Source organism: Canis aureus, chromosome 21, assembly GCF_053574225.1.
Source record: "Canis aureus isolate CA01 chromosome 21, VMU_Caureus_v.1.0, whole genome shotgun sequence".
Taxonomy (NCBI): domain Eukaryota; kingdom Metazoa; phylum Chordata; class Mammalia; order Carnivora; family Canidae; genus Canis; species Canis aureus.
Genome location: NC_135631.1, coordinates 19,004,588 through 19,025,541, shown reverse-complemented (window position 1 = coordinate 19,025,541; position 20,954 = coordinate 19,004,588). Strand labels below are relative to the sequence as shown.

The window sequence follows — 20,954 nt, the reverse complement described above, 5'->3', positions numbered from 1 at the left end:
CTTATTTTACAGATGAGGAAATCAAAGCACAGATTCTAACTCTGGCCAAAAGGCTGAAGATTGCATACGCTTAAATAACCACAAGTCCCAGTTCCATGGGACTTGTCGTGGGTACGTTCCCACAGTTGTCACCTTTGTGTGGTGAAGCTTTACACATGTGCCCTTGTGGCAGGAAAATGATTTGCTGTATTCCATTTCTGGGAGACAGTGCATCATCTGTTAGTTGGGAACCTTTAGAAAAGAAAAAATCTCCTACTGCTGGGAATTAATTCCAAAGAAGAAAGTCAAAGGAACAAGAAAGTATTCGCATAAAGCTATTTCTAGCAGTATTGTTCCTGTATCTAAAAGAAAGAAGCAAATCACACCGCCCATAAGGGACTAAAACGTCCAATGGTTAAAGAGTAATTAAATGATATGCCATATGAACTCAGTGAATTAGAAGGTCTTTGCTAAGAAAAGAGTAGACAGTGTTGAAAAAACAGGAAGTGTAAATAGAGGGCTGTCAGTTTAAATATAAACATACTAGGTCAAGTACCCTACCGACCATGATCACAGCACAGTGAAATTTTATAACCGGACAAAAGCCATGAGAGACCATAGACAGTTAGAAATATGTGTTGTTAACAGAAATGAGTATGTTTGCATGTTTTTTGCAAATTTTTTGTACTAATCACCTACATTTTTTAAAGTATCTTTTTAAAGATTTTATTTATTTATTTGAGAGAGAGAGAGCATGAGCAAAGGGAGGGAGAGAGGGAGGAGTAGACCCCCCCATGAGCAGGGAGGGGGGGCCCCCACCCCATGAGAAAGGAGCCTGAAATGGGCCCGGATCCCAGGACCCCAGGATCATGACTTGAGCCAGAGGCAGATGCTTAACCACCTGAGCCACCCAGGCACCCCTAAAGTATTTTTTTTAATAAAAAAAAGGGAACCCATCATCAGAGAGGCTTTTTCTAAAGAGAAGCCTAAACCTACCTCAGGCTGGTTGAATGTCACTGGGAGAAGACGTTAGCAGAGGACTCCTTAAGCATTTATTTTCTTCAGAGCTTGGAAACATTCCATACCATTCGGGAGCTAGGGAGGCTGCGCTGCGGAGGCTCCTGAAACTTCTCCTGAGGGATGCCAGAGCCTGAGCTTAACCAAGTCCCGGCTCTCCCTCACAAGAGCCTCACTGAGCCCATGTATCTGACACTTATTTATTGAGCACTTACTCTGTTCCCTGACACTGATGTGGAAAGTGGAGAGAGAGCTGTGAATGGGAGAGAAAAAGCCCTTGGCCTGATGAAGTTTACATCTTCGCAAGGAAGAACAGACACGAAATAAGAAAAAAAATCATATAATTTTAGGTAATGACAAGTGCGTATGGAAGATAAAGCAGAGGAATGGGGGTGGGTGTAGGCAACTTCAGCTGAAGGAGTCAAAGGAGACCCCCCTTGGGAAAGTGACTTGAAGGAAGGCCTGAAAGTGTAAGCATAAAGAGCAGGTGCAAGATGACTACATCCTAGAAATCTACCGTACATCATGCCTATAGTTAACAACACTGTATTATGCACTAAACAGATAAAGGGGATTTGAGGTACAAACCTGCAGTTATAAAATAAGTAAGTCACAGGGATTAAATACAGCATAAGGATTGTATCCAATAGTAACAACTTTGCATGGTGACAGACGGTAACTATGCTTATGGCAAGCATTTCACAATGTGTATAATTGTCGAATCACTATGTGGTACACCTGCAATTTATATGATATGTCAACTTCAACCAAAAATTTAAAAAATCAAAACAGATGAACATAGGGGAAGGGAAGGAAAAATAAGATAAAAACAGAGAGAGAGACAAACCATAAGAGACTCTTGATCATAGGAAACAAACTGAAGGTTGCTGGAGGGGGTTGGGTGGGGTAACTGCATGATGGGCATTAAGGAAGGCACGTGATGTGATGAGCACTGGGTGTGTTGTATGCAACTGATGAATCACTAAATTCTACCCCTGAAACTAATAATACACTATATGTTAACTAACTTGGATTTAAATTAAATATTTTTACATATTTTTTGGTTTTCTTTATTTATTCATGAGAGACACAGAGAGAGAGGCAGAGACACAGGCAGAGGAAGAAGCAGGCTCCATGCAGGGAGCCCCATATAGGACTCCATCCCAAGACCCCACGATCACAGCCTGAGCCGAAGGCAGACCTCAAACATTGAGCCACCCAGGTGCCCCTAAATTTAAAAATGTTTAAATAATAAAGTCACAAAAAAATTAATAGGGTAGATTTCATGTTAAGTATTCTTATCGCAATAAAAAGTAAAATAGGGGATCCCTGCGTGGTTCAGCGGTTTAGCACCTGCCTTCGGCTCAGGGAGTGATCCTGGAGACCCGGGATCGAGTCCCACATCAGGCTCCCTGCATGGAGCCTGCTTCTCTCTCTGCCTGTGTCTCGGCCTCTCTCTCTCTCTCTGTGTCTTTCATAAATAAATAACATCTTTAAATAAATAAGTAAAATAAAATAATTTTTACAAGGTTGCTGGAATGTATAAAAATAAATGCTAGGGAAAGAGCATTCAGGGAGAAGCATTAGCACATGGAAGGATCCCAAGCAGTTATTTGACTGGTTCAGTGAACCACAGGAACAGCATTGTGGATGGGCAGATGCAGAGGACTCAGCAATGGGGAAAAAGGAAAGAGGAAACCAGAGGAAGGTAACTGCAAATCTTGCAGAGACGTGAGGGCCACAGTCACAAGTCTGGATTTCATTGTACGTATTATGGGAAACCACGAGGGTTTTAAGGAGAGGGGTCTGCTGACCCTTGTGTTGTAACAAGGTCACTTAACTATGATGCAGAGAACATACTAGAAGGGAAGAGAAGGCAGAGAGATGACTGGGGGGCTCAGGTGCCATGAGATGACTGATGGCCCCAGAACTGAACCCACCCAACTCCTTCTACCTCTCCTTCTGTATGATCAACTGTATGGAGAGCTGGCTAGATGTGAGAAGATACCTGGTTCTCCTTTCCAACAGATCATCTGACTGGCTTTATAAAAAATAAGTAGTTTGGATATTTCCTACTGCCCTCCGCATCCCCTCGGGTTGTCACAGTAGAAATCCAAAGGAAATCTGACCCCCCAAAGATATTAATAGAGCTGACAGTTATTGGATACTTACTATGGGCAGATTTTCTGCTAAGCATGTCATGCGCATTATTACTCATGATTACCTCATTTTTACAGATGATAAAACTGGGACTCTCAGAGTAAATACTTTGACCAAAATTAAGTATCCTTAAAAGGGGGAGAGCTAGGAAAGGAATTCAATTGGAAGGACTTCAAAGCTACACTCTGGACCATATGTTTGCAATGAATACATTGGTATTCAAAATATGATTCAGGAATCAGCAGAATCAGTGCCAGCTGGGAGCTTGGTCCTGGGGCAGCCTCTGAGGCCTGGCCCCAGACCACTTAACATAGAGAAGTTTTCGATCAGGGGCGCCTCAGTGGCTCAGACAGTTCAGCATCTGCCTTCAGCTGAGGTCATAATCCTGGGGTCCCAGGATCAAGCCCTGCAACAGGTTCAGCAGAGGAGAGCCTGCTTCTCCCCCTCCCCACTGCTCATACTCTCTCTCTTTTAAATAAATAAATATCCTTTTAAAAGAAGTTTTAAATTAAAATCCCTTACATTTTATAGGTATAAAATCATATCATCTGAGACCAATTATTTTATCTTCTTGTCTGACTGCATTATTTAGAACCTCCAAAAAGTGCTGATTAGTCATGGTGATAGTGGGTGTCCTGTCTAGCACCCGAGGTTTTATGAACGTGGCTTACTTATGCCACATTTTAATGATGCCCGCTGTGAGATTTTAATATAGTGGTTTTCATATGAAGTATCAGGATCTACAAGAGTCAGCAAATTTTTCTGTTAAGTCCCAGAAAGTATATGTTTTAGGCTTTGAGGGCCATGTAGCCTCCGTCACCACTGTTCAACTTTGCTGCTAACCCCGCGAAAGTGGTCAGAGACACCAGGGAAATGAATAAGCAGGGCTGCATTCCAATAAAACATTATTTACAAAAACAAACAGCCCACAGATGTAACATGCAGGCCGTAGATGGCTTATTCCTGCTTTAGGGACAGCATAGGTTTGAATTTTTGGTGCTGTCACTTGCTAGTTACATAATCTTGGCTAAGTTACTCAACATCTTGGTCCTCAGTCTCCTTATCTGAAAAATGAGGGTAATAGCACCTTCTTCATAATATAATTATGCAGAGTAAGTGATACACATGATGTACTTAGAAGAGCTGCCTATGTCAGAAGCAGCCTTCAATGATGTAGGCGCAAAAAGAGAATTCTTTCCTGATTTATTTTCCATTGTACTCTCTCTTTTTTTTTTTTAATTTATTTTTTTATTGGTGTTCAATTTACTAACATACAGAATAACACCCAGCCATTGTACTCTCAGTTCCTGGCACACAGTAAGCACTCAATAAATGTTTACAGAAGAGCTAAAAGTTAACTATAATATATCCAAATAGTTTATTTCTATTCCTATTTTATTCAGAGCTTTTTTATAAAGAATCTCTGCTGAAGTCCCTCAAATAACTGTTCAGCAGCTCTGAACATAAGTGTATTATTTGCCACTTCTATTGAACATAACACTGGGAGTCCTAGCTAAAGTATTTAGGCAAGAAAAATAAGGAAATGCTGCCATTGTGACAACATGGATGAACCTGGAGATTTTGTTAAGTGAAATAAGCCAGACACAGAAACACAAATAATAAGTCACATCACTGATATGTGGACTCTTTAAAAAGTTGAACTCATGAGCGCGTGGGTGGCTCAGTGGTTGAGCATCTGCCTTTGGCTCAGGTCATGATCCTAGGGTTCTGGGATTGAGTCCCACATCGGGCTCCCCTGCATGGAGCCTGCTTCTCCCTCTGCCTATGTTTCTGCTTCTCTCTGTGTCTCTCATGAATAAATAAAATCTTTTTAAAAAATTGAACTCGTAAAAACACAAAGTAGAGGGTAGTTACCCAGGGTTAGGGAGTAGCTGGATGATGTTAGTCAAAGGGTACAAACTTCCAGTTTTAAGATGAATGGGTTCTGGATTCCTACTGTACAACATGGTGACTACAGTTAATAATAATGTATACTTGAAATTTTCTTTTTTTAAGATTGTTTAAGAGAGAGAGCAGGATGGGATTCCTGGGTGGCGCAGCAGTTTAGCGCCTGCCTTTGGCCCAGGGCGCAATCCTAGAGACCAGGATTGAATCCCACGTCGGGCTCCCGGTGCATGGAGCCTGCTTCTCTCTCTGCCTCTCTCTCTCTCTCTCTCTCTCTCTGTGACTTTCATAAATAAATAAAAAATTTTAAAAAGAGAGAGAGAGAGAGAGCAGGAGTGTGAGTGAGAGAGAGAGAGCACAAGCAGGGAGTGGCAGAGGGAGGGGGAGAAGCAGAACCCGCACTGAGCAAGGTGCCTGACGTGGAGCTCGAGCCCAGGACCCCAAGATCATGACCTGAGCTGAAGGCAGATGCTTAACTGACTGAGCCACCCAGGTGCCCCATATACTTAAAATTTTCTAAGTGAAGAGATATTAAGTATTCTCACCACACACAAAAAGTAACTATATGAGGTGGATATATTAATTAGCTTGATTGTAGTAGTCATTTCACAATGCATACATATATAAAACATCAGATTATATACCTCAAATACATACAATTTTTATTTGTTGATTTTAGCCAGAGCATAAAATATTGGGGATGAATATCTGGAAGTAAGGATGAATAAAATCAGTAGCTCTCAACATTCTCTACACCACACTAACTTTATGGTGTTTTCACTATGAACCCCACAGTCAAAATTTTAAAGCTAAGGAAGAGTTAGATAACATGCTAAATACTGCACCATCTCATTCAATTATCTCATTTAATCTCCATAGCTACTCTAAGAGAGAGGAGCGGTACTATCATTCCCACTTTGCAGGTAAGGTAAGTAAGGCTTAGAAGGTTAAATGAACTCAAAGGCACACTCTGCCAGTGGCTAAGCCAAGGTTTAAGTCCAAGGCTGTCGAATTCAGACCTACTCTTTTAGCCATTCTTAAATATATTGCCCCCAAACCCCATGTTTTGAAAATTACTACCTACCTAACTCTTACCTTTTATTTTAAGCAGACTCATGGCCAGCATTGAGCCCAATGAGGGGCTCAGACTCACAACTCACATTCTAAGAATATAAAATCATCCCAGGAAATGTATGACATATGTTAGAGCTTTTGAAATATTAAAATTACCTTGGAAACTCCATTAGTAATCCCAAAGGGACTTTGAGATATGGGGATGGGAGATGGTAACAGTTAGATGACCTCTAACATCCCTTCTCATTTCATAATTTGGTGAATGACCTTTTAAAAAAAAAAAGAAAGAAAGAAAGTTCTAAATGGTTCCTCATTTCTCCAGAGAACACTGAAAGAAAACCATGTCTTTGGACAAAATTGAATGAAGCATCAGTATTTAGTAATATCAACAAATATTATTGAGAGACTACTGTCAGGATTTGAATGGTTCAATACACAACACCCAAGTAGATGGTGAGTGGAGTCCAATGTTGGATATATGAAAGAGAAGATCTTATTAGTGATCTAATAGAGATGTCAATAGACAGTAAATATACAATTCTGAAGATCAGGGATGAGGTTAGCTGGAAATAACACATTTGAGAATGATCAGCCTGTTGTTTTTATTTATTTTTTATTTTTATTTTTGTTGTTTTTATTTAAAGCCAAACAACTAAATTGAATCATCTGAAAAAAAAAAAATAAGCGAAAAGAAGACCTAGGACCGAGACCCAGCTTGAATGGAAGTTAGGGAAAGAGAAGAAGCCAGCAAGAAGACCAAGAAGAAATATCAGAGCTATAAAGTAAAATTAAGAAGAATTAATTTTCCAGAAGCAAAGAGAGCAGAGGCTAGAGCAGAATATGTCCTCCCCCATGGAAAAAATAATAATAATAATGCTGCATATAGAAATGATCTTTTTAAAAACATGACTTCAAGGTAAATCAGTGAAAATAATTTTTCTTTCCCCCAACTGACCTCATCACTGAACTTATCTACAAGTTACTGAAAGATAACCCCCAGGGAAGATGTACCAATGGAATAATCCTGATGCAATTTTAATTCTTAAGGAACACTGGGTTTGACCTTGTTGCTTTATGCTTCCCAGGTAGACCTCAGTCATCTCGGGGGACCAAGGATGTCCCTTTAGCCAGATTAGTTATGAACTCTTTATTCAATGATAATTTCAAGTCAGAATGTCCGGAGAACTTCGAAGGTAAGTTTTAGGGATGTAGTTAGTAAAGCCCAGATATTACTTTAAATAAAGAAAAAAAAGGCAGGCGGGAACACACCTTTTGTCTGATAAGATAGAAATCCAGTTGAGTTTGAGAAGTGTTTTAACATAGTGCCCTGAATCAGTGAGATCTATGCATCTAGAAGTGCTCAGCATACCTGCCCAGGGATCCTCTGAGGACAGAAGGAAGGACCTAAAGGCAGACTCCTGGGGTCCTCAGTGTTTAGCAAAGGTCTAAGTAAATGTGCAATAGCTTGCAGTCCACATGAGCCCAGTATAAGGTAAGAATCTCCTCCCAGCCTCCAGATTTGAGAAGATTAGGAAAATCCCTAGCTTGTAACTGGGCCAAGCCTTGTGGTAGGCATTAGCCAGGGAAGAGAAGCTAAGGATGGGGTTTTCACGGAAAAGAGTCAAAGTCCAGCTCCTACTCAGAACCAATGTTTTATACCAGTTTAAGGCAAACTCAAGAATGCATACTGTAAAATCCATGCTCTTCAAGTTGATGGATGACAAGGAGGAGATTCTCTCCAAAATGGTCAAGGAATCATATTCTAGATCAGATTAAGAGTTCCATGGTAACTAGCACTGAAACATACAGATGTCATACGATGTCAGTACTTTTAAGACTTTCTCCAGTTTAAAAAAAAAAATCCATCATTCCAAACTTCAAATTTATAGAAGCTGAAAAATTAGGAAACATCTACTTCTATTATAAAAGGAATGACTAGGAGCGCCTGGGTGGCTCAGCCTATTAAACATCTGCCTTCAGGGCAGGTCATGATCTCAAAGTCCTGGGACTGAGCCCCTCATCAGGCTCCCTGCTCAACGGAGAGTCCACTTCTCCCTCTCCCAATGCCCCTCTTCTCTGCTTGTATTCTCTCTCTCTCTCTCGAATAAAAAAAATCTTTTTTTTAAAAAAAGGAATGACTAGAAGTTTCCTTCACATCAAGAATCCCTCTTATGCATTCAAAAATAATTCTAATTACATGCAGTTTTTCAAAAAACATTGTCGCAACAAGAGACATGCCTGTGCTCCCCTGGCATATTGTCCTTTTATGAGAGTATTTAAATGAATTTGACTTTTACTATTTTTATTGCTCTTAATTCAAACTCTTTGAACATTGACTTCTTTCATTCCCTACACTTTTCCTTCTTCTCCTGGATTCTTGAGCTATGCCTTGCATACAGTAGAGCCTTAACAAATATTTTTTAAACAATTTATTAAAATAAATATTGTTAATTAAATGGGTAGTCAGTGGCTTTGCACAGCGGCAGTGTCGTAGCCAATGAGATTTATCTGAGGTGCGATTATTGCTAATTGAAAATGGGTAGACAGTGAGGAAGTAGAAAAGGAGCAAAAAGGAGAGAGATCACAAATTAGGGGACTGAGCATTGACTTTATAATAAACTAAGAAATGCTTGTGGCACATGATTTTCCAATGAAATAGTTTTGTTGATAAGGGAAAATTAAATTTTTAAAATGTTTCTCTCTGGGACACCTATCATTCAGCCTCACACATAATGCATTGCTCAGTGATGATACAGTTTATTTGAATGGTAGGAGCTTACACTTGCTTCCAAACTGCCCTAGGAATTAAGTGCTACTTCGCCATTTAACAGCTGGGCAAGTTAGTTAAACCCAGGAGCCTGAATTTCTTCACTTGAAAAACATGCACAATGAAAGTACCCGTTTAATATTGACTGTAGGACCACTTGCATGAAATGATGCCTGCACAATGATTGGCACAGTGTACAAGTGCCCAATAAATGTTACCCATGGGTGTGCAGTAGGAAAATAATTTTTGTTGAATGCCTGAATATTTCATTTGACACCTTCAAATTATGTTTGTAAAAGTATTATGTTGAACCATGTGAAATTGCCTGTGTGCTACCATTATTAGCTTTCAGAAACAAATTCCATACGGTTCAACATGTTAGCTCTAAAGGGATATCACTTTGGAGCTCCTTCTTTCCAGATGCTGCTGCCAGAAAATTCTCACAGAAGTCTCTTCCGGAAAGTAAAGAATCTGTTCAGACATCTAATCTCTTCAGACGTATAGATGTAAAGGAAATTTGAATTTCATTTATGCATGATATTTAAATTCATATATGAAACTCATATATATTCACACTTATAGAAAATCCAAGAATGCCTTATAAGGACAAATGTATCTTTTGTCTGAGTACATCTGATGTTGGAACATTTTCTTTGAATAGGTACAAATAGACCTTACAGCTGGTATGAGTATCTCCAAAAGCCACAAATACCTGTGCTCCAAGCAGGGCTTTCGCCCTGTGAGTGATGGTTAGAGCATTGTCCTTCCTCCTCTGTTCATCCCACAATCAACATTCCCAAGTTAAGATTTTATCTTCCTCTTCAGGTGAGTCCTACTTTGTGCTCATAGATATGCCATGTAGGTCAGTTAGACCAGAAAAACCTAGAGTCAAGACATTTTATATAAACTTTCTTTTAACTGTAACAGCTACCTTTTGAGGCAATGGTCATTCATTCTCCATTCTATTTAAAGAGAGATTCTGCAATATAAGGTGACAAAGGAAACTAGAAGTGGAACCAGATGCGACATAAAATCTTGCCCAGAAAATATCAGACCGATCTGCCAGGTATCCTATCCACCCAACAATTTAAATCTTTTTCAGTCTCAAGTTAGATAATGGAAGGAATCAATGAATCAACATATTTTATGGAGCAGTTAATTCGTGCCAGGCATTCCAATAAGTTCTTTCATGGGCATTGTTTCATTTTCATCTCACAACAGCCTTTGTAAACAAGTGAAGTGTTATTCGGAACAAACAGGGACTTAGGGCAAGTGACTTAGCAAGATCCCCAAACTAGTAAGTAGCAAAGCTGGGATTCGATCACACATCACTCGCAATCATACATCATTCAATTCCAAGACAGCCTACTTTCTACCATCTTTCTCTCCCCAATTATATACGTTTTTTACATACACGTTGTCCCAAGATCTGGTTGTATAACGGAAGAGGCAGTTTACTGACTAGTTAAAAGGCTACTTTTGAACCACCTTTTCTCCCCTTGTAAATGTTGTCTACAATTTAAATAGAGTGAAACTGACAAGGGGGTGAGGGGGGGAATGCAACTATTTTAAACAGAACAAGAATAAGGGAAAATCTGGCCAACAGCCTTGTTCCTGTGACTCCAGTGTAGATGGCATCTCAATCATCTTTGCATCTCCTAGAGTACCTTGTATATTTAAGTGATGAATTTTTAAAATGACCCATTTGTGCAAACTTGGACAAGTCAGATAAACTCTTTGGAAGAGATGGACCACATAACATGTCAGAGCTCTGATTCTGTGAGCATCCGTGACCTTCTGGGATGCTAGTCAACTTGGGCAGGAAATAAATGAAGGACAAAGAACCATGTTCTTCATTGCATGATGGCAAACAGTCTCAGGTGATGATAAACAATCTTTCCAAAAACTAACTGTCCTCTGGGAGTTTTCTCTGAGCCATACTTATCTTAGAAAGTGTTGACTACCATTTCGGTTGTTTTCTTTGGAATAATAAGGGAGGGGCTGTTCCAAATCAAAATTGTATATTTGGGAAGTCTGGAAAATTATTTTTCTCTGGGGAATAGCCAATCTATAGTCTAAACCAGTACATCTAAAACTTTTCTACTTAAGTATTAATTAATTAGCATGAGAGATGATTTATATTCCTAAGGACTTGGTGAGCAACCACAAGTAAGAAATCTCTTGGAAATCTTATGTTTTTATCTCTCAAAATTCATGTAGATCTTCCTTCAATGTATATTATCTCCACTTTTTTATATGAAATAATTTTCCAAAAATTTTCAAGTTAAAATTGACCTTTTAAGAAACCTGCACCATGCTGATCCTGGAACTTCATTTTGTCCTGGACAGAGCTTTGTGTGCCCTGTAGAATATACACATTCTGGTTTAGGAGGCATGCATCAATCCAAACAACCACCACCATCACCCCAGATTAATATAAAGAATAATTAGTGAAACATTCAGTTATCTGCTTGCATCGTGCTCAACATTTGCTTCAAAATTTTGGCATCATATAGAAGGAATAGCTGAAAGTTCCAGGCCATCTTGTGAAATGTGTCTAGCTGGATTCTTCTTTGTAATGACAAAGGCACTTCACATAACTTAACGTTGGTGTAGCTTCCAGATGGAACCTAACTTACATCTTTATCTTGTCACAATGAAGAGACCACAATGAGTGAGGAACTTTTGCATAAAGAAATGAAGAGAGGGCCAGCTGGGTGGCTTGGTCAGTTAAGCATCTGCCTTCGGCCCAGGTCCTGGTCCCGGGGTCCTGGGATCGAGCCCCACAGTGGTATCCCTGCTCAGAGGGGAGTCTGCTCCTCCCTCTCCTTTTGCCCCTCCCGCCCCCGCTCCTGTTCTCTCTTTCTCTCAAGTAAATAAATAAGACCTTAAAAAAAAAAAGAAGAGAATATTTTAGATAGTATACTGGATAATGTGGTACTTGGATTTCTTATTCAGAATGGTGGATTTCATAGTATTTCTCTACATTTAATTTCCTCTTCCCTTTCCTAGACCTTGTAATAAAATGAAGCCAATGCAGCCTATGCATTGCAGTTAGACAAAATGCTTTGAGATTATAGGTAGATTTGTGCCCAAGAGGTTGGATGGACTTCCTAAGCTCAAGAGGTGGTAACTGAGGGGAAAAAATGAGCAGAAGTCACCACTGGGACTTTTCATCTCTAGTTCCTTATGAAATGAGTTATTCATTTGTATCACCTACATAGGTTTGCTTCAAAGCTATTGTGTGAGTTTGAAGACTATATTCTTTTTTTTTTAAGATTTATTTATTTATTTATTCGTGGTAGACATAGAGAGAAAGAGAGGCAGAGACACAGGAGGAGGGAGAAGCAGGCTCCATGCCAGGAGCCTGACGTGGGACTCGATCCTGGGACTCCAGGATCACGCCCTGGGCCAAAGGCAGGCGCTAGACTGCTGAGCCACCCAGGGATCCCCGAGGACTAGATTCTTAGCCACCAGAAGTCAGGAAACTGAAACTGCAGGTTCCTATGAAAACCCTTTGGGCATCACTCAGGATCCTGGGTGCTGTGTCATGGAGGACCTTTTCTTTGTTCCTTCATTCAGGAAGGCTGCTTTGAGACACTCTCCCTCCATCTTCACCCAAATATCATAGTTTTTAACCAACCCCTTTCTCCCTGCTCCTTATATATATATATATATATATATATATATATATATATATATATATAAAAAGGGAGGAGTGCCTATGTGGTGCAATCAAAGCATCCGACTCTTGGTTTTGGCTCAGGTCGTGATCTCAGGGTCATGAGATCAAGCACTGTATCAGGACTTGAGCTCAGTGCCGAGTCTGCTTAAGACTCTTTCTCCCTCTCCCTCTGCCCCTCCCACTCATGCCCTCTCTCTGTCTCTCTAAAATAAATAAATAAATCTTAAAAAGAAAAGAAACAAGAGAAACTCTTTTTGTTGCATTGTTGGGGGAAGCATTTACTAGATAAAACAATAGTCTAGACTGTAATTATGCCTCTCAAGTCTGAAAATACTGTAATCTAACATTTTTGGCCTCAGATCTTAGATGCTCTTTTTATGATAGACCATCTGGAGTTCTACCAATAGCTGAAATATAATCAAATAACAAAGCCACGTAGGAAATATGAAGTACTATTGAGGGAGATGGTGTAGTATGAACCAAGATTAAATAAAGTCTGTGGTCAAGTAAACTATTCAAATCCTGGCTCTCCCACTTTCTACTGTGCGACTTCAAAAATTTCCTAACCTCTTTAAGCCTATGTCTTCATCTGTAAAATGGGGTGATAATAGTATAGGCCTCCTAAGTAGTTTGTGGAATAAGGGAACTAATGCATATAAGTCATTTTTCACCATGCCTAGCACTTAACATGGAATAAATGACAATTTGTCATAAGATACCCTGTCTTCAGGGAACCTGGAATATACGTTGGGACAGAACATGTAGATAAAGTAAAAGACAGTGGATTAGCACTAAAATCATAACACTCTAAGCAACACAGAATTTCAGAGACAAGAGAGAAAGATTTAAACTGGAGTGGTCTAGGAGGACATCACAGAAGAATAACATGACCTAGAATTTGGAAGTTGGACAGCATCTGGATTAGGCAAAAGGGAGAAGATAAGATTTCTAACTGGAAGGAGAACAGGATATGAAACAGGAAGAAGAATGATGGAGAAGAGGCCAATGAGTAGACCACATGGTACATGACAGGGATAATTGGGGCTATAGTACAATTAGCATAAATCAGGTCCAAGAGACACTGGAATAATCAGCAGAGAGGCACGAAGTTTGTCATGTAAGCAACAGGAGGCATTAAAGCAGATGGATAATGTGATCATGGTGAACAGAATGGATGATGAAGGGAAGAGGAAGAAAAATGGGAGTAGAGATAGGAGGCTATCCCAAGAACCCAAATGTAAGATAACAATGGGTAGAACTGACTGGGACAGTGGGAAAGGACCAAGGCAATAGATACAAGAAATTTTTGAAGGACAAACTATCAGTATTTAGGAATAAACTGGATTAAGGAGGGGAAGCAGGATGAATCAATAACATCTCTTGGTGTTAAGCTAAATTGAAGTTTGTGCTGTAATATCAATGTAGCAGTACCACGGTTCTCTTTAAATCAATCAATTTTAATCAATTAAACTTTCCTAAAACGTGTTTGTTTCAGGTTTCACATAATTAACTAATACCCTATTTTATCCATTTTGTAACTTTGAACCTCATTAATTCATTCAGCAAACACTCCCTGGAAAACTTTCTATATCGGGCACTGTGCTAGGCACCAGCATCAAAGCAAAGAGCATCCGAATCCCCATCACTGAGGATTTCTCAGGCTTTGGTACTTGAGGGTAGAGGAGGAAAGGCGAGGGGTGGCAAGCATGTGAATTAGAATATTCCAGGATCTGCGCTAACTTGAAAGTGTGCACACAATCACTGAGGTACCTCAGAAAGTGCTCTAACACCAACCAGGGGAGTTGCAAACGCATCATATTGCATGGGATGTGCCTAGAGACGCATGTCATCTTTCCTTTTTCAGACCAAATACACTACCCATGGAAGAAATAAATAAAACTGCAAAGATACAGTTCTTCTTTCGCCCATTCTCAGCTGACCCCAAGATCCAGGTGGGGATTTTTGTGGCCTTCCTGGTGATGTACCTGACCAGCCTCGGTGGAAACACCACAATTGCAGTCCTTGTCCAGATCAACCCCTCCCTCCACATCCCCATGTACTTCTTCCTGGCTAACCTGGCAGTCCTGGAAATCTTCTATACCTCTGCCATTGCCCCACTGGCTTTGGCAAACCTCCTTTCAATGGGCAAAACTCCTGTTTCTATCCCCGGATGTGGGGCCCAGATGTTCTTCTTCGTCTTCTTGGGTGGAGCTGACTGTGTCCTGCTAGCCGTCATGGCTTACGACCGGTTTGTGGCAATCTGTTACCCTCTGAGATACACCCGCATCATGAGCTGGCCCTTGTGTGTGGAGCTGATGGTCGGGTCCCTGGTGCTGGGGTTCCTGCTGTCGCTGCCGCTGACTATTTTAATCTTCCATCTCCCATTCTGTGGCCACAACGAGATCCACCACTTCTACTGTGACATGCCTGCAGTCATGCGCCTGGCCTGCGCAGACACACACACTCACCAGACTGCCCTGTACATCATCAGCTTCATCGTCCTGAGCGTCCCCCTGTCCTTAATCTCCACCTCCTACATCTTCATCATGGCAGCCATTTTACGGATCCGGTCAGCAGAAGGGCGCCACCGAGCCTTCTCTACCTGTTCCTCCCACATCTTAGTGGTCCTCCTGCAGTATGGCTGCACCAGCTTTATCTACTTGTCCCCCCGGTCCAGCTACTCTCCTGAGATGGGCCGGGTGGTGTCTGTGGTCTACACTTTCATCACTCCCATTTTAAACCCCTTGATCTACAGTATGAGGAACAGGGAACTGAAAGATGCCCTAAGGAGGGCACTGAGGAAGTTCTAGAGAGGATGATCCCTTGACTTGTCCAAGTCGGATGCTTGAGAGTAAATGGGGATACTATTAATAACTATGCTGGGACAACATGCCTGAGCTGGGAATGTCCTCAGCAAACTGGAACACGGCCCACCCTTCTAGGATCACCAGAGATGAATGCTGCTGTGTCATTGAAACAAAGCTGTGTCATGGAGGGCAGTGTGATGTCCTGGGCATGGATGGGGGAGCACCAACACTTATTGGACACCTGCTGTATACTAGGCACTTTATATGGGTTATCTCACTTAGCCCATAGTAAGAACCACTGCCTTCATGCTTTAGAAAAGGAAACTAAAATGGCTTTAAAAAAAAAAAAAAAGGTGTAACCAAGATGAAAACACAAGTATTTAAAAATCTAGGGGCACCTGGGAGGCTCAGTTGGTTTAAGTGTCCAAATCTTGATTTTGGCTCAAGTCATGATCTCAGGGTCGCGAGACTGAGCCCACAATGTAAAGCTTAAGATTCTCTCTCTCCCCCTCTTCCTCTACCCCTCCTGTCCTCTTCTCTCCTTCTCTAAAAAAGAATTTTTTAAAATTATAAATAAATAAATAAATAAATAAATAAATAAATAAATAAATATCTAAAGCGTAAGCTATCTTCACACAATAATATTGGGCAAAGAAAGAGGGATGTTTTTCTTTCCTTTTTTTTTAGGTGTTTTTTGTGTTGTTAACCAAAATGAAAAGTCATGATTCTATTCGTAACTTTTAAAGAGCACCCCAGCAATAAAAAGGGTAATAATGATGGAAGAAAATGTTATTTAATTCAGTAAGTGAAGATATGGGGAAAGAAGGAAATGGGCCTCATTGAATCTTGACTCCTCAAGAACCCCTCCTACATCAGCTCAGTGTTCCAGACTCTGCTTGAGCTTTCAAGAAGAGAGATCATTAACTCCTAAGACATCACATTCCTTGTTGAACTACTCAGGTTGTTAAAGTACCACATACTTGTTTGAAATCCATCTATAAGCAACTTCCTCCCACTGATCCTATTTTGGCCCTCTAGAGCTTTCTTCTCCCTGACAGGTCTCCCAAGTATTAGGACAGATTTTGTATCTTCTTTAAGTCTTTAGTCTTCTTTTCTCTAGAGCAAATACTCCATCTAGAGTTTTCTCTCCAGGAGATCATATTTAAATGTACACACCAGTCACCTTCTAGATTTCCCCAAGCTCCATATCCTTCTACAGGTTTTTACCCAGAAATAAATACAATGCACTGGGAATATTTTGTTCTGAGGAACTGTTACTTTTCATGACCTGTGAACCACATTTCTATCAATTCACCTTAATCATTTGGTCTCTCATAAATTTGGTATCAAATAAAATCTCCATATCACTTCATATGACTTTCAATTCTGTCTGACCACAATTTTTTTTTCTAACATACATGTAGGACCTTTTCTTTTTAAGAGAAAGAGAGCAAGTGAGTGAGGGTATGAGTGGAGGGGCAGAGGGAGAGTGAGAGAGAGAGAGAATCTTAAGCAGGCTGCATGCCCAGCATAGAGCCCAATGCGGGACTCAATTTCACAACCCTGAGATCATGATCTGAGCTGAAATCAAGAGTCCGACACTTAAATAACTGAGCTACTCTGGTGCCCCTATAGAATTTTTCACTTAACACTGATATATTTGTTTTGTTTTGTTTTGTTTTTTATTGGTTTGGGCCAAGTGGTCTGAACTGCTAAATTCATCTTCAGGATTTATATATTATTCCTCATAGTTTTGTGGCATGGTCAAAATTACAATCATATTTCCATTTCCTTTGCCCAAATCATTAACCAATATTCAGAATAAAATACAATAAATGAGCATCTATAGTAGTCCTCCTATTTGGGAATTGTTGTCCAACTAGCTAGACATGGGCTCAGTTAATACCACTGGTGGTACAGTGTCACAATTATGACCTTCTCAGTGGATCCATGCCTCTGGATGGCTCCCCTCCCCCATGGCTATGTGACTTCCTTTGGCCAATGGGACATTAGCAAATATGTTGGACATATAGGCTTACACTTACCTTTGGTGTCTGTCTTCTCTTCTGCCTTGAGACTGCCACATGAAGAAGTTGGGGCTAGGATGACACCTAGAGATAAGCCATCAAGGAGGTTCCGTTGACCAGCCAGTAGATCTACCAGATAATTACAGTCACATTAGTGACTCCAGCAAAAGAACCAGCCAGCCGAACAAGCCTAAAATGTTGACCCACAGAAACATGGGAAAATAAATTGTTTGATATTGTAAGTCATTTAGTTTGAAGTGGTGATTTTTGCATCAAAAATTAACCAACTCACTATCCAATCCATAATAAACATCTTTCCAAGAGGGATATCATGGGAAGCCTATCAAATCTTTTCAGACAATCAAAATACACTACAGTACTGATATAAAGCTAACCATTTAAAAGCCTTATTTGAAAAGTGAAGTGTATTTGGCATGATTTATCTTGGGTCACTTCTGTGGGCTCTCAGTAATCATCAGGCTTTTAAAAATGTCTATAAATTACCTATTCAATCATGCATTTCCAGAATTGTATTAGGGATTCGCATTGCAATGGCTATCTTATTGTTTTGAAAACCATTGTTTATAATTTTTTTATATCTTCATCTGAATGGGAAAAGAAATATTTCAATAGTTGTGAGTCCCTTGGGAATGGAGAATATGCCATTTATCCTTGAATTCCCAGCATCTAGTGCAGTGGCTAGCATTTGTGAGATTCAGCTGATTTACTATGAAGAGATAAATTATATCTAAGAAGGGTGTCTTGCTGCTCATAAAAATTTTATGTTCTTTATACAAAGGGATTGTGTTCTACCCTTTTTCTACCACTTGTATCCTTCACTGCTTCCAAGTACCACTTGTACTTCATAAATATTTGTGGAATTGAACAGGACTTCCTTCAGAGATTATTCTTTTCTGGTTTTCAGATTTTTTTAATATTACTGATAAATATATATTCTTATTAAAAACTTTTTTGAAACATTTATTGCTACTACTAATTTTTTAGTGTTTTATTTGATTCTATATCTGTAAGTCCTGTGTTCCCTAACACTTACAGATAATAAGAAATATAAATGGGAACTATAAAATATCTGTCTGAAGGAAGTGGGTAGCTATTATTACAGCATATTAAAAGAAGATCATACACTTTGCCATATTTAACCTAATTTTAGCAAGGATATTTTTAAACTGCCATCATTCAAAGAAAAATTTTGAGAATTTATAACTTTCACTTGCTGCACAGTGGATGCTATTGATGCTGTTCTTTTTTTTTTTAAGATTTTATTTATTTATTCATGACAGACACAGAGAGAGAGGCAGAGACACAGGCAGAGGGAGAAGCAGGCTCCTCACAGGGAGCCTGACATGGGACTCTATCTCTGGATCTCAGGACATGCCCTGAACCAAAGACAAATGCCCAACCACTAAGCCACCCAGGTGTCCCAATGCTGCTCCTCTTTATTCCAAAAATAAAGAGCCAAAGGGACAGGCATACTCCACAATTATTCCTAGAAGAAAATCCCAAACAAACTTAAAAGGATGTTTCTTTCATCCTTTTATAGTATTGCAGTGTTTAGAAGAGGAAAGAGGATAATGAAGAAAAAGTGAGTCTGAAGACATTAGAAAAATAAATTATGAGGATTAAGGATGCGGGGATGTCCTCAACTGAGGATGGGAGGATATCCCACGAGGACATGAGGATAGGACTGACAGAGGAAAGCAGGACAGAAACCTGGAGGACTGTGAAAGATGAGAAGAGTTGTGAATTATTGGAATGGGCATCAGGGAATAGATGTGGCATCAAAGCAACTACACCATGCTTCTCTGAAAGGAGTATCATGAGACTGAAGACATGAAGACATGGAGACATGGTTTCTAGAAGCTGTAACCTAGGAAAGTCATTTTCCTCCTTCAAGCCTTCATCCCAGTATCTACAAAATAAGAGGATTAAACTTGTTAAAATCTAAGATATCCACAAGCACTGACTTTGATTCATTAATTCCCCCACTTTCTATTCACTTCTGTCTATGCTTGGGCCATTTCTCTTCACCTTGGACAGGCTTCTGTGGCGCTTTCTTACCCCCATGGTAATAGATTTTTAGCTGCTACCCAATCAGCAAGTGAAAATGAACAATGTGGGCATGACCAAATGGGATAGCAGGTGCCTTGTGTCCTCCCAAGTAGGAGAGAAAGTCCGAGTGCTGGGGTTCTGTGGGCCTCTGACTTGGGAGTCACATCCTCCCAAAGGTGGTTTCATTCTGAGGTCTTTTGAAAGCCAGATGTTGGGCAGCCCCGGTGATGCAGCGGTTTAGCGCTGCCTGCAGCCTAGGGCATGATCCTGGAGACCCTGGATCGAGTTCCACGTCAGGCTCTGCATGGTGCCTGCTTCTCCTCTGCCTGTGTCTCTGCCTCTCTCTCTCTCTCTCTCTCTGTGTGTCTCTACGAATAAATAAATAAGTAAATAATCTTAAAAAAAAAGTCATATGTTGCTGTGTGACTTTCTCATTCTTTGAAAAGAAAGGAGTGCTTACTTTACAGCACATGGACTAAAACTGGAATGAGACTGAGATTAGCATGGTGCCTGCATAAGGATGACATGCAAATTCATGAGGAGTTCCATCTTTTTAAAAACAAAAGATGGAACTCACAGAGAACATATTCGTGGTTGCCAGAGGTAGGGGATGGGTAGTGGGCAAAATGGGTGAAGGGGGTCAAAAGGTACAAACTTCCGGTTATGAAATAAATAAGTCCTGGGGGTGTAGTGTGCAACATGGTGACTGTAGTTGTACATTTGATAGTCGCTAAGAGAGAAGATCTTAAAAGTTCTCATCACAAGAAAAAAAACTGTAACTGTGGTGACAGATGTTAACTAGACTTGTGATGATCATTTCGCAATATATACAAATATCAAATCATTATTTCATATCAAATCATATTCATGAAATTAATATAATGTTATAGGTCAACTATAACTCAATAAAAAATAAATACATAAAAAAAAACATGAGCACAATAACAGTGGGGACAGCAGATAACTGGCTATGGGTTTGTGTGTGTGTTAATTATAATTTACAATCTTGAATCTTCTCCATGTGTTTGACTGGTGTGGGACAACTTGCTGATCTTTAATTTGCCAGTCCAATTGGACAGCCCTCCAACCCAGGGTACAGTACTAGGCCTTTGCCATTTGAGGTCAGTGTGCAGCCCTAGAAACTTTGGCAATGTGGTGTGCACACAATCTGTTTCAACCACCAGCTGGTGAGTCTTCATATACTTCACGACCTAAAAAAACTACAAACTCCCAGACTCCCTAGCAATTTAGGATGTATTTAATTTCCACCGATCAGATGCACTCCCTCAAGACCTGAATTAAAACTGAGTAACCCACAGAAAGAGGTGCCCGAAGTGTGAGGCATCCATCTACTGCTGGGAATCTAGCAGATGAGGTATGGTTCAGAAGCCAAAAATCCCATCAGTGGGGACTCCTTGATTCCCCAGACAATCTTGGATGAATATGGTGGTTCTTCTCATGAC

General features: G+C 40.2%; 1 protein-coding gene, 1 non-coding gene and 1 pseudogene across 2 annotated transcripts; all 3 read left to right on the top strand.

Annotated features, from left to right (window-relative positions):
- The first annotated feature begins 8,603 nt into the window (after positions 1-8,603).
- LOC144293532 (U4 spliceosomal RNA) lies at positions 8,604-8,673 on the top strand (annotated as a pseudogene).
- A 5,794-nt stretch (positions 8,674-14,467) lies between these two features.
- On the top strand, positions 14,468-15,461 carry LOC144293420 (olfactory receptor 10V1). Its single transcript, XM_077864505.1, has one exon. It carries the CDS (start codon positions 14,468-14,470, stop codon positions 15,395-15,397), a length of 930 nt encoding a protein of 309 aa, XP_077720631.1. The 3' UTR covers positions 15,398-15,461.
- Positions 15,462-19,943: 4,482 nt separating this feature from the next.
- LOC144293546 (U6 spliceosomal RNA) lies at positions 19,944-20,046 on the top strand. The gene has a single exon (XR_013360755.1). It is a non-coding gene; the product is annotated as a U6 spliceosomal RNA (small nuclear RNA).
- The last annotated feature ends 908 nt before the right edge of the window (positions 20,047-20,954 follow it).